Source organism: Leuresthes tenuis, unplaced genomic scaffold, assembly GCF_036924035.1.
Source record: "Leuresthes tenuis unplaced genomic scaffold, fLeuTen1.0.hap1 SCAF_4, whole genome shotgun sequence".
NCBI classification, from domain to species: Eukaryota; Metazoa; Chordata; class Actinopteri; order Atheriniformes; family Atherinopsidae; genus Leuresthes; species Leuresthes tenuis.
In genome coordinates this window covers 14,605,094-14,618,194 of record NW_027325358.1, presented here as the reverse complement: position 1 = coordinate 14,618,194, position 13,101 = coordinate 14,605,094, and the positions used below count along the sequence as shown (strand labels likewise).

Here is a 13,101-nt window from a genome sequence, read left to right as displayed (position 1 = left end):
CAAACCACCAGTAGTAATGTTTATTTTTTCACAACTTTTTAGTTGGAGTCCACTCATACTAAGTTTGAAGTGAGCAGAGCCTTTTCCCAACTTGCACCACCACCTTTAGGGTTGTGTTCAGTGCAGGTCATGATCACATTGTTGACTCTTTTTGTCTTTGTTTAAATGTCCCTTCTGTGAAATTGAACTGTAATGCCACATCATCCGAATAACTATGACATGTGGCTCACCTTTATGTGTCCCAGGTTGAAGAGCCCCCCTAAACAAAGCAAACTGCATATTCTGGTGTGCGCAGAGCCTTGGCCTCAACATAGTCCAACATCTTCAAGATGGTTCGGAATAAAGTCATAGAAATACACCAAAGCATTCAACATCCTGCCTTCACATCCACTTTTGTTTACACTGAAAAGACTTAACGGCGTGTGCTTATCCTTCCCTCACATCTCCTACAATCATATTAGCAGAGCTATGCAATGTTCCACAAGCAGCACACTGATCGAGTTCAGTGTTTTGAGCAGCAGCAATTTGTGTTTTCTTCCATAAATCTGTTTATGTGAGGATTTGACCGTGTGTTGAAGTACGCCGCAGCGTTATCTGCTTCAAAGCTAAGTGCTTGATGAGTCATGTGCAACAACAGCATTGATGTGTTCTGTAGAAGATTTGCTGTGCTCCAGATTGCCTCCATAAAGCTGAAATAACTTACACTTCTGAATGCGGTGTGAATCAGCTTGATGCATTTTTTCCATGTTGTCAGTGGAAAGAAACATTTATGAGTAGTTCACATGAATCTAATTAGCATTTTCTTGTCAGTGTCGAAGCAAAGGCCGGTCTGCAGTGCCACAATTGATGGAATGTGTGTGTTTTGATTTAGTTTGTTGCAGTATCACTGTACTGAAAATCAGTAAATGGTCATTTTGATTATTTTAAATCAGCTGAAGTCATTTACCAAGTATTAGGCAAACTTCATGGTTACAGCTTATCAAATCAGATGTTTTCACTTAAATGATTAATTGCTTAATATAATCTGCAGTTTTAGCCCCAACTGTCCCTCTATGGTCCAAACAATTAAGATCAGCTGTAATAGAGAAATAGATCCATAACTTAGATGTGTCACATATGCAAATAAAACACTTTGGACGTGTGACAGAGAGAGCATTAAAACTCCAGAATGACATACACGTCTCAACTTTGAGCTGGTGCCGACCAAAGTGAAGTTCTGTTTGGGACATTGGAGGTTGAACTTAGTACCTGCAGGACACACGAAGACTTGGGCTGGGTTGGATCCAGCCTGTAGTAAAACATGCGGGTGACACATTTAGATTTTGGGAAAGAAGAAGCTGGGACTGATCGACTGGATTGTTCGCACCTCAGACCACATCGCCCCCTCCTGGAGAGTCAAAGAAATGCATCACAGGTATTGATCGAAGTGCTTTACAACGAGAACAATGAATCAGTCTTCTCAATGTCCGGCCACAGTGTCTGAGCCGCTGTCCTCTGTGGTCACTGTATTGTGCATCGTTTCTTCTCTCGGCCTAATGGGGGTGTGGTTCACTCACTCACATAACTGTGGTTGTTCTTAAGTACAGAAGATGTCATAATGAATTAAGTTTGTTTTTTATTAAAAAACGTATAAAGTAATGTGTCTCCAGTGTGGTTATACCCAGCACCTTTGATGATATGCACAAAGTTGGTTTTGCTCTCAAAATACCTAAAGCATTAATAAGACAACTGCATGTGTGCGATGGGTTTGTTTTCCTAGAACAAAAGTAAGCTGATCTGCCTGATGGTGTGACTCCAGGGGTCCACCACCTGTACAAACAGTGAGTTAGAGAGAAAAAAACAAAAACTATCAAGAGTTTGTGAGGAAAAAGAAAGTGCAGGAGTTTATTTTCTTACTTTAGTGCTATCATGTATTCATTACATCCACAAACTCTGCATCAGATCAAGCATAAACAACGCATAACCAGTGGTGATATCTTCTCCTGTAGAGGTCATTTAATGCCAGCATCCAGTCTTGACATTCTTAAATTAAGTGAAATATCACCTTTTGGCACAGAAATATCAGGGGACGAGAAAGCTAGACAGTGGAGCAATGAATGTGTGTTGTAAAACGAGAGAAGAATAAATAATAATAAAAAGATTTACATGAAGATATTTAGTTGGACTGAATGCTATACAAAACAAATTTTAATAGCGACCTGCTGCCGTCAGAAGCCTTCATCTTGCACAGGAAACATCTCGAAAGTCTCCTCTACGTTCCCCTTTTCGTCTCCTTGTCGCTTTAAGATCCTCCATTTAACTACACTCCAGGAATGGATGACATGAAGCAAAGAAAGACAGAAAAACTTGGGGCAGTCCGTTCTTGGTAGGGGGGGGTGAACAGTAAATATTAACTCTGTTAAGCTACGCAAAACTATATCTACTTAACCGGTATAGATTTTCAAAATTATTCTGTTGTTGGAATACACATTACCTTCCACTTGAATGATTGAATATATTTTTCATAGTTCAGAAACAGCTATTAATATATTTGTATTTATGTAAAATTTTGTTAGCGATAAGCATGATTTGGTGTGAATTTCCTCAAATTTATCTTGTATACGCTTTTAATTTGAAGGCAAAGTCACTCAGCTTCCGGTAATGTCTTGACTTTCTCCAGTTAACTTTGATGGAGCTCACTAACAGCTGCCTGGTTGCTAGACGACTCAGTCCGCAACGCCGATGTGAAAACAGTAACTCCTGCTCGCAAAGACGACAGCTTTTAAACTAATTTTGAGAAGCAATGATTAACAGTCCTTATCACCGCATAAACGGAGGTTTCCCTGCAACGACATGCAGTTTTCTTGACTAAAAAAAAAAAAAATGGACTTGTAGCATAGCTAGCGTCTCTTTTGTTGCCCCGTGTTTTTACTAGTGGCAGGAGGGGCAAGTTGAGCCTTCTGACTGCAGAAAAATGAGGTTACACGAGAAAAAGAAATCGTGTTTTTTAGCTTAACCTAACGTTTGCTGAGCAGCTATGTTTAGTTCAACTGCTAAAATGTCTCTGGAGGCGAGTGATGTTCAAACAGATGAAGAGTGCGACGAGCTGGTGAGTGCTTAGCTTCGGTTAGATTTCTAGATAAAACACAAACAAAACTAGAAATCCTAGATAGGTCATTTGCCGTTTGTCTTTGAGTTTTTTTGTTTGTTTGTTTTAAGCCTATATAAAGTTGAGATATTTATTCGTTTATTAATTATTCAATTTCTTGACGTAGATCCTTTAAGTACTGAGCTTCTAACTCAAGCCTCCTGCAGCACAGTTTAGTATTGGGTTCTTTTGGTGTGGGGCCCCTAAAACTGAAGTTATTTCTGCTGTTGGTGCAGTGGTTTAAACATAGAAGACTTTAACATTATCAGAGAGGGGAAAAAAAATAGAAACTGTATCATTGGACCCCATCCAGGGTATTGATCAGGGTTGGGAACCACTGAAATAAACATGTTTGCAATTCATGCCGCTTTCCAAAAAAAGTTGATGCTTTTCTTTCTGTCTCTTACTTCTCTTTCCAACCTAGGCTGAGGATGGTTTCTCTCTCCCCGCTGATATTTCAGAGAAGGTAAACAAACTGCCTGCAAAACTCTTTATGTTTTTTTTTCTTTGTGGTTGTTACTTTGGTTTGGTTAATCCATGATTTTAGGGATTTACACCGACTGGTGGATTTGATTGAATAAATACTCTTTCCCTCCCTTTGAACGACACATATTCGTCAGAGAACAAGGAGGAAAAAATCTGCTGGCAAGCCTCCTCCTTCCCCAAGTAAGACCCGCTGGGCTGCTGTGTTGGAAATATTTGCTGACTCTGTAACAAAACCCGCTTTGCAAATTCCATCTTTATTTGTGAATGTGCAGGGTCACCGTACCTCTCCAGTCTGAATATGAACTCCAGAAGAGCAGCAGTGGGAGCCTGGAGACTGCCAAGGGCCTCCTTTGGGGACGCCAGAGGGGACACTTGTGGAGAGACCGGCTCAGCTCGACTCACGTCCCTCAGCAACGGCCACGGTAGACGCCACAAAAACACAACCACAGCTTCATAGAAAGTGTCGCTCCTCAGGAGGAAGGTCTGCTGAAAACACATGCTTGCTAATGGGAGAAGGATTGTTTTTTAGAAGGCTGTACAACTAACTTTTAGGGCCCTTATACACCATGGTGACAATAAGCTGTCGAGCACATCCGAAGCACCGATGATCACATCTCTCTATTGTATTTTGCTCTTGTAACTCTTTTATTTAAAAATGTTTACCAAAAAAAGAAGGGTGAGGCTATGCGAGGGATCAGATTTCGGCACAATGCCGGGTTGTTAATCAGCAGATTTTGCGTTCAGCAGCGCAGTTCAGTTACTGCCAGTAAGGCCCAACGTCTCTCAACTTTGCTCCATCTCTTCCTGTCTCCCTTCGATGTTTTTATGTGTTTTGAGCCAAAGAAAACAAAAACTAACCAGGCGACAAAGGCTGTAGGCGGAGGTAATGGGAGAGCAGCAAGATGGGGCATGCAGTATGGGTGATATACTTTCACGTTAATGATAAGAGCCGTAAGAGTGAAAACGAGCCCAAAAGCTTATTATGTTTGGCAAATTTTATTTTGGTGGCTTTATGACTTTGTTATCTTTGTATCCATTTGAAAATGCATTCCTTCCACTACTGAAGCAAATCTGACGTGATCTGTTTTAAAAAAAAACGTGTGAAGCCAATAAACAGGGCCTTGCGGTGCATTAGAGGAGTGGCGGGCAGTATAGGCATTGTTCTCAGCCCATCTCTGTCCGACTTTTTCAGATGTGTCTCAGACGCTGCGATCGGAGTGTGACGTCAGTCCGCAGGGGCTCAAACAGACCTTGAGCATGAGGAAATACAACCATCTCCGCTTTGCATCCAATGGTGAGAGAATGTGTGGGCGTTTCTGAATGAGAGATTTAGAGAAGAAAAGTGGAGACGAGTGAAGATGAAGGTCAGATTTCGCGCTAGACGGGAATTTATTGAGAATGGCAGAAAGAGTGGATGTGAGGCATCATTTTGCAGAACTGCAGGCTGAGTATGTGGGTGACTTTTTGTCGTTAAGCAACCTTCTATCTTGGTTCCCTGATGCTTTTGCAGGTTTTTCTTTGGGTGCAGGTGACTACAGAGAGAAGGAGGACATGTACGATGAGATCATTCACCTGAAGAAGGTAAGGAGTAACATAATGCAGATGTTTAAAAAGAGTACAATCAAAAGACTGTTGAAGCGTCAGGGAGATGTTTGCTGTTGGAACATTTTTCCCACTGCAGGAGAGCTCGGTCGCAAGTGTTGAATATCATCTGGATCAGTTCCACTATATTTATGTGTTGTTGATTCCCAGGTTTTAGTCCTCTGAGAAGAGAAGAAGACCCTTCATACGTTAAACTTGATTATTTCTGCTCTCCGTAGAGTCTTCAGGCACAGAAGTCTGACAACCAGCAAATGAAAGCCAAACTACGACGCCTGGAAGAAGATAATGCGAAAAGAGAGAAACAGATTGAAGAACTATTGGACCCCACAAAAGTACAATCACAGAATTATCTCTGGCTCTTTGTCGCGAGGGTTGAGATTTAAAAACCTAATAATGTTTTTTTCTTCATCTGCAGGGATCTGAATATACTCGCAGTTTGGTGGATAAGAAAAAAGAGGGGAGTGTGGTGAGTGCGTTGATGAACATATGGGACAGCTCTTTAGGAATCGCATGAAGCAACCTTCTGAAAACAAATCTGCTCTTTAAGGTTATCAACGGGCTGAAGCAGAGAATCCTGAAACTGGAGCAGCAGTGTAGAGAGAAAGAAAATGCCTTAAGGTAACTTGCTCCGTCTAAGTCCATTTAGTTTCATTGCTGAGCAGCTTCATACTCAGGTAACCCCCCCCCCCCCCCCCCCCAGTAAACTGCAAAGTGAGCTGAGGACCACCAACCTGGAGGAGCTGAAGATCACAGTAGAAACTTACTTTGAAGAGGTAAACATCTGCAAGAATTTTTTATTTTTTTTGTAGCATTTGGTTTAGTTGCACAGAGTGACATCAGCTGTGGGAAAGGAAACTTGTAACAAGTGCTTGTGTCACCTTGTTCTTCAGATCCAGAGACTCAGGTTGCTTCTGGAGGCTGCGGAGAAAAGGTTTGTACGTAACTCAAATGCAATACCTTGCTAAAGGAGTTTTCATTTAGATATTCTGTTCATGAGGTGAACAAGTAGGGACAAATCCTTTGGAGTACGAGTCAAACGGTAATAAAGTGCGGTATAGAACTGCATGTTTCCCGCAACAATCACAGACATCCCCAAAATTCAGCAGAGATGGTAGAGATTCACACCATATGCAAGTTTACGTGACCTTAGAATGAAACAAATTATTTTAGTCCAACAAAAAAATACTTGCAAACATGTTTGTCTGACAGAAAGCACAAAATCAAGCTTCTTCAAATTGGACTACACAGGTAGTGCATTAAGGGATTGAATCGCTTTGATTAACTGGACTGGACCGACGAGCTCTGTTCATGCTCCAAAGCTCCATCTTTTGTAAAAACCCTGAAATATAATTGTATGTTAATGCAGCTGAATTCCCACTGAAGCTGCTCTCATTCACGTATTTATCCATTTCTTTTGTCAGATAGCTAAATGTGTCAGAAATTGGGCCTTAACCCGAATTTAAAGTTATGGGTTGCTGCAGCCGAGGAAGTAGAGTGTTCATCTTTCAATAGGACGATTGCTGGTTTGATCCCCAATTTCTGCACATTGCATTATGAAGTGTCCTTGGGCAAGATACCAAACCCTTACCTTTGCCCCCCCTCACATTCCTCGTTTTGTAAGTCGTTTTTGGATAAACGCATCTGCTAAAATGATTATATGTAATGTGAATTTAATGTAAAGTTAACCTTAATGGTTCAAGTATGCCCATTTAAAGGAAATGGTTGTAGAGCATAAAAGATACTGTCATCCCTGCACATTGTCTTCATCTGTGTGTGTGTGTGTGTGTGTGTGTGTGTGTGTGTGTGTGTGTGTGTGTGTGTGTGTGTGTGTGTGTGTGTGTGTGTGTGTGTGTGTGTGTGTGTGTGTGTGTGTGTGTGTGTGTGTGTGTGTGTGTGTGTGTGTGTGTGTGTGTGTGTGTGTGTGTGTGTGTGTGTGTGTGTGTGTGTGTGTGTGCAGTAGTCGAGCAGAGAGCAAATGTTCCCAGAGGCAGCAGAAAGCTTTAAGCTCCACAGTTCATCGGCTGTCTGAGAACCTGAAACAGCTTCAGCAGGAGAACGCATCACTCCGAGAAGAGCTCAACACTGACAGTCCTGCTGGAGGACTTAAAGGTCTTTGCTCAACCGTCACTGTTTTCTTTCACTCCAAGTTGCTCTTTGTCTAAAAACGGCAGCTCCAACTTGAATGATCCAACTTGAATGTCAGTTTGCTGTTTTTTTCCCTGTTGCTCTTCTTACCAGCGATTTAACAGTTTCATAAATGAATTGTTTCCTAGGTTACAGAGAGTGGAGTAAACAGAGGCTGTTAAGAAGGCTGTTAGAGGTGGAGAAGGTGAGAGTAAACTGTGACTAGTTGTTCATGTGAGCGCCCACAGTGGTCCGTGTCGGACTGTGGGCTCGGGCGCTTCATCACTGACGGACTCCTCTCTTCCCCTATCAGAGGCTGGAGGACGGCAGGAGACACACCCAGTCAGCAAAGAGCAGCGGCAGATTGGATCAGGAGGTCCAGGCCACGCTCACAGAGGTTCTGGGGATAACCATGGCAACAAAGGCAGTGGTCTCTGTGGGAACAATCACTGAGGAAAGGGAGGAAATTTCTGATCTTATCGAGCGCCTCAGCAGCTTGGAGAAGGAGAGGGTGGAGCTTCAGGAGACGTTGTCAAGCAAAGAGTGAGCGACCACCCACTTCAGTGTAACATATGAAGTCAGTCTATGTTTGCCATAGTTAATGTTAAACTAAATGTTTGTCATAAACACAGTAAAGAAAATGCTCTGTGGGGTTGCACTGGCCTGTGGCGGAGCGGCACCACAACTTTATTACAGCAGCTACAGATGTCAAGCATCTGAGTTTTGCTCTCGAAGCTGAATCTGTCATGCGTTTTTTTTTTTTCTTTCAGTGACGACTTGACAAAGCTGAGGACAGAAAGAGAAGGACTTGAGAAAGAGACAGAGCGATGGAAAGCAGAAGAGAAAAAACTATTTGACAAAGAGAGACAGCAGTATAGGTATTTTTTCCACTTTTTATGGACATTTGATCTGACCAGATAATGTGGAATTCCTTTAACCTTTCTGTACAACAGCTGCAACTAAGCCACATTTATAAGGTTGATCAAACATTAAACAATAAGCGTTTTTACAAACACTAAACATTGTTCGAGTAGCTAAATATACCATTGCTCAACTAGTCTGTGATGTTAGAAAATGTTAGAAAGATGTTAGAAGATGTTAGAAAATATGAAATTAATTATTATTATTATAATTAAAGCTCCATTACAGACTGCTGTTACTTGGAAGCATTATATACCTACTTTGTTACTTTGTCTGTTCAATCTACACAAACTAGTTTCCTAAAAACTCTACAGACTCTTAGTTGAGGAACCATTAACATAGATGTAATAATATGGAGGAAAAAAACAGCCTTTGATGTAATCAACTCAGAATAAGTGGCTGCTAGTATGTTGCCATTGCTTAAGGTCGTATCTGATCTCAAGAGCGGGTGACAAAGTAGGTTCTCTCTAAGATTAGCTGGAAGACATATACGGTTTCACTCAGTTGCATTTTGTCATCCGTTCATGTATTCATTTTGCGTTTGTGTTTCCCAGACAGGAGTTAGAGGAATTGTGGGCGAGGATTCAAACTCTGGAGGAGGACAGAGGCAAACTTGCACAGGCTGAGCTCTCCTCTCCTCCTCCTCTGTCGATGGCAGAGAGCCGCGGGGACAGTCGGTGCGGAGCAGGTCAGGAGGAGGGAGAGCAGAGGGACACTGGATGTAAAAAGAAGGGGGCGGACAGAGACGAAGATTCGGGGATAGATGCAGAGATGAAAGTGAGAGAAAAGGCAGCTTTGATCATCCAGACAAACTGGAGGCAGCACAGACAGATGGTATGTAACGCACCCCACTTACATAAAGGAAGTCACTGATGTGTGAGAGAAATGATTACATAACAAATGTTCAGACACTGTTCCAAATTTCTCCTTCTCGCTCCATCTCCATCGCTCCGCATGCTCTCTGCAGGACATTGTGATGTTACAGTCAGTGTTAAGAGGCCATCTCCTCAGAGACTCAAAGCTCAAGGACCTGCTGAAAGACACACAGAATAAGGTTTGCCCGCACTCTTTTACTAAAGGCAACAATCCGGTGACATTTCAGAACTTTCATATTCATTGGTGCCTCTTCCCTCGATCATTGTCATGGGCACTTCTTGGTTTATAGCTCTAGCCATTATAATCGAGAGAATAAATTGTTTTTGGTAAAAAAAAACAACATTATTTTCAAGAACTTAAGAATCTAGACAACAGTTACATGCTTTCTGATGCTAGACTATTTGTCAGCAATTTTGGTGACATGCATTTAAGAGTGAAGGACTGGAGCTTATTTCCTATCTCCACATTTCTCCATAAGTCTCAATACAGTTATGTCTTAGCTGTATATCAATTTTAACTCGTGCACATTTGGAGTTAGATAAACGAAATCTCAGTCTTCTTGCAATGTACTGTTGTAAAGCTTGATTGACAATAAAGTTCGCTTTGACTTTGACTTTTGACACATTTAGATCAAAAGATTGGTAACATATATGTGCACGGACAAGCTTTGGGTAACACTAATAAGACACGGATAGTCTTGTGCTGAGATAAACCAGAGTTTCAGCTAAATAACCAGAGTTTAAATAACCACTAGATGGCTCTAATAGCTCCTGTGGGCATTTACTGTGAGTCACGTTTTCCCACAGAACCTTCCCATTGCTCTGTCTCATCTTCTGTTTTCAGGCTGTAAAATCATTCAAACGCAGTAATGTAGCCGACTCCGACGGCGGAGAGCTGGATGCGGTTGCCTTGACAATGATGCAGTCTGCATTCAGGGGACATCTGGCTCGTCGTAGTCTTGCAATAAAGAGGTAACTCAATTATACACAGAACTTGAGGAAGAAAAACACCGATGCAGTCAAAAATACATTTTGCAGAATCGTGTGTGTGTTTGTGCATTAGCTCAGGGTTTGCTGTGCCTTCTCCAGAGGAAAGCAGTCCAAGAAGAGCTGGCTTGACTCCAAATCACGGTGAAACATGTAAGTTTACTGTTTGTACAATAAAGAAAAAGGCTGTACACTGTATCACCCGAACAGAAACTTAACCAAGGCAGTTCAGCTGTGATAGGAAATAACACCATGGCTGCATCCACATAGATATTGGGCTCCAGCTTGATATACACTGATGTGTGCAACACCATTGCATTGCCCTGCTCTAAACCTCAAGACAGCCCTTCAGACACCTTAATGAGTAGTGATAGATCTAGCGGACAAGCTGATCTAATTCCACAATGGCTGTCTCCTCTGCACCAGCCAGAGCTTTGACATCTACCTATCAAAGACTGGTGAGGCCACTCAGCAGACTTACGGGCCAGTAATTCTGCTATCACTTACGGCACTTAAAGATCTATTGCTCAGAGCCCTGACCAACATAACCTGTGAGACTCCAGCGCCCTTCCAACACGTGGCTTTCCGCTCCACCTCCCTGAGTTTTGATCAGCATATGGGTGCACAGAGCAGAACGGCAATGTCTGCATTTTTCCTGCACACCTACAAGGCTGCTGCTCTGCTTGCTGCGTGTTGGGCTTCAGTTCAGAGAGTTTGTACCGCACTGTATTAGCTTGAGTCACAGCTGAGAACGTATCTAAGACTTTTGCAGTAAGACATGTTTCATAATCGTAGTCTGGCTGTATTTAAGATAAGAACACAATATGCTTTCAGATACATTCAGATGCATCCTGTTAAAGGTACCATAGGATGTGTCTTGATAGTTCATAACTGACTGGGTGATGTGTGGTTTTTTGTCTGCAAGGTGCTGCGTCCCTCGGTAATGATGCTGAAGAGGAGACTGGACAAGACCTCTGGCTTGTCTCTCAGACTTGTGACTCCAGGATGACGCAAAACACAAAAGGTTGGAGAAAGAGGGAAAATCCATTTCTGAACTTGACTTTCTTAATAACGCAAATGTGGACATCTCTGTGTGTTCATTTTAGACATTTGTGGTGATCTTTTGGATTGAATTGGTTTGAATATGTTGAACAAAAGTGTTAAGTGGGGTGTCTACACATAACAAAACAACTTAGTATAGATCCAGTTTAAATTTGCATCTGTCGCCTGTTTCAAAGACACCATTTGTTCATGTTTTTATAGTTGCACCCATGAAAAACGCCAAAGATATCACAGTTTGGCAGGAATAAAATAGTATTTTTACATCAACAAGGTGCTTCCAAAAGACTTATTAGCAGAAAACTTGTCATATCTCAGCTTGGTGGGAGTGGAGGACAAAAGTAGAAGCGGCTGGTCTAAAAAGCTATCTTTACCTTATGTACTGTAACTCATTTCAGCATCTATTCCCTATTTCCCTGCTTTATAAAGAGATACGGAGTAGCTGAAGGTACTGTTATTATAGCGGAGTGAGCGACCACAGTCACAGTTGTCTCCTGTTTGTCTCTTTCAGCCCAAACAAAACTCGGTTCTACAGCAGAGTTCGACGGAGATGCTGCAGTCGATTCAGATGATTCCGATGGCATCATTGTGTCGCCGTCACGGCCGCTGAGGAGCAGAGAAGTCTTAATGCTATAGACCCGCGAGAAAGTGTATCTGTGAAGAATTTCCTCTCTTGCACATCCACCAAATCACGTTTGAGATGAGACCACATTTTGACATTTCCTGCTTAAGAGCCTCTTCCATCTAATAACCGCAATATCCTTGGAAGTGGATTCTTTTACAACTTGGAAATATAGTAAGCGGCAGATATATGCTGGTTTTGGTGAAGATTTGATTTAAACCCGTCTCACAATACGATACGCCAATTTGTCTCAAGGTTGTCCTTTATTAGGAGGCGAGATCATTCGTATGAACAGCCCCGTTTAGACAAATCTGTTAATCTTGAGTCAAATCCTTCTCTAAATTGTCACAGCTATTCTCCTGATTGTTTTCCTGTGCCGAAGTGCCTGTTTGCATGATGATACACATTAAACTTACAGTTTAAGTTCCGCTAACCTGACGGGCCAAAGGGGGCCACTTCACTGGAAATTCCTCTGATCATATTTCAATATGCCTGATTTCAAACCCATTAATATCAGCTCAATAATGAACCATATGCTGAAAAGATGATGACTGATTTTGAGGTATGACTGGGAGCTGATTCTCAGCTGATGCACTATTGAGTCGAACTGTGAATAAATTATCGATAACTCTGCTGCAATACTGAGGAGTCCGCGGAGGACGCACAGGGAGTTTCTCTAATGCCAATATCAGATCATGTGCTTTTAAATAGTGGAATAATTTGAGAGAGTCGGCAAAAAACAGAGGATGAATGCAGTTTTATCAGCATGTGTGTAACTTAAATTTCTGAGGCATTCAATAAAATGCTGTATTTTTAAATAAATGCCATTTTTTTGATGATTTTTGTTGTTTTTTTTAACTGGAAAGCTGTCATCATCACTTTAACAGTTTTCTGCAGTTTAATTGTGTTTTTTCGGTTATGTCCCTCTACTCATTCACCTCTAATTTTCCAAGAGAAATGTCCAGTTTGAGGTCACTATACATGTTTTTTGTGTGATTTATTTTTAACAGTGTTTCTGGGTTGTGATCCCTTTGGTGAAACAGATGTTTGGAGTCCCACCCAAATGCATCAGGATTCACCTGCTTAACCCCTCAAATAGGTTGAGTTGAAGCGTTTTCACCCACAACGTAAAAATGTCGTATTTCATGATTTTTTAAAAAAAAAAAGAGGGCTTATCCCAAGAGTTCCAAGTCATCTCAACAATTTTCAAATATGACTGGATGACTTTGGGATTGTTGGAGATCAACTTTGCAGTTAGAGGGACGGTAATTACATTAAAAGTTCTTAGTTGCTCTGCG

General features: G+C 41.7%; 1 protein-coding gene across 1 annotated transcript; it reads left to right on the top strand.

The window, feature by feature from the left end:
- The first annotated feature begins 2,679 nt into the window (after positions 1-2,679).
- On the top strand, positions 2,680-12,625 carry iqce (IQ motif containing E). The gene is made up of 21 exons (XM_072384722.1): positions 2,680-3,088; positions 3,552-3,593; positions 3,748-3,793; positions 3,886-4,035; positions 4,806-4,907; positions 5,124-5,194; positions 5,434-5,547; positions 5,631-5,681; positions 5,763-5,833; positions 5,916-5,988; positions 6,106-6,146; positions 7,173-7,324; positions 7,489-7,544; positions 7,653-7,882; positions 8,110-8,217; positions 8,815-9,094; positions 9,228-9,314; positions 9,980-10,107; positions 10,199-10,275; positions 11,048-11,146; positions 11,693-12,625. The coding sequence occupies exons 1-21, from the start codon at positions 3,017-3,019 to the stop codon at positions 11,815-11,817; spliced, it is 2,175 nt and encodes a 724-aa protein (XP_072240823.1). The 5' UTR covers positions 2,680-3,016; the 3' UTR covers positions 11,818-12,625.
- Positions 12,626-13,101: the final 476 nt, after the last annotated feature.

Excerpts from the sequence above, each read along its gene's own strand:
- iqce (XM_072384722.1), top strand. The coding sequence starts at position 3,017 with ATGTTTAGTTCAACTGCTAAAATGTCTCTGGAGGCGAGTGATGTTCAA. Across the intron at positions 8,218-8,814 it reads AAAGAGAGACAGCAGTATAG|ACAGGAGTTAGAGGAATTGT; the intron begins GTATTTTTTCCA and ends TGTGTTTCCCAG. Across the intron at positions 10,108-10,198 it reads CGTAGTCTTGCAATAAAGAG|CTCAGGGTTTGCTGTGCCTT; the intron begins GTAACTCAATTA and ends TTTGTGCATTAG.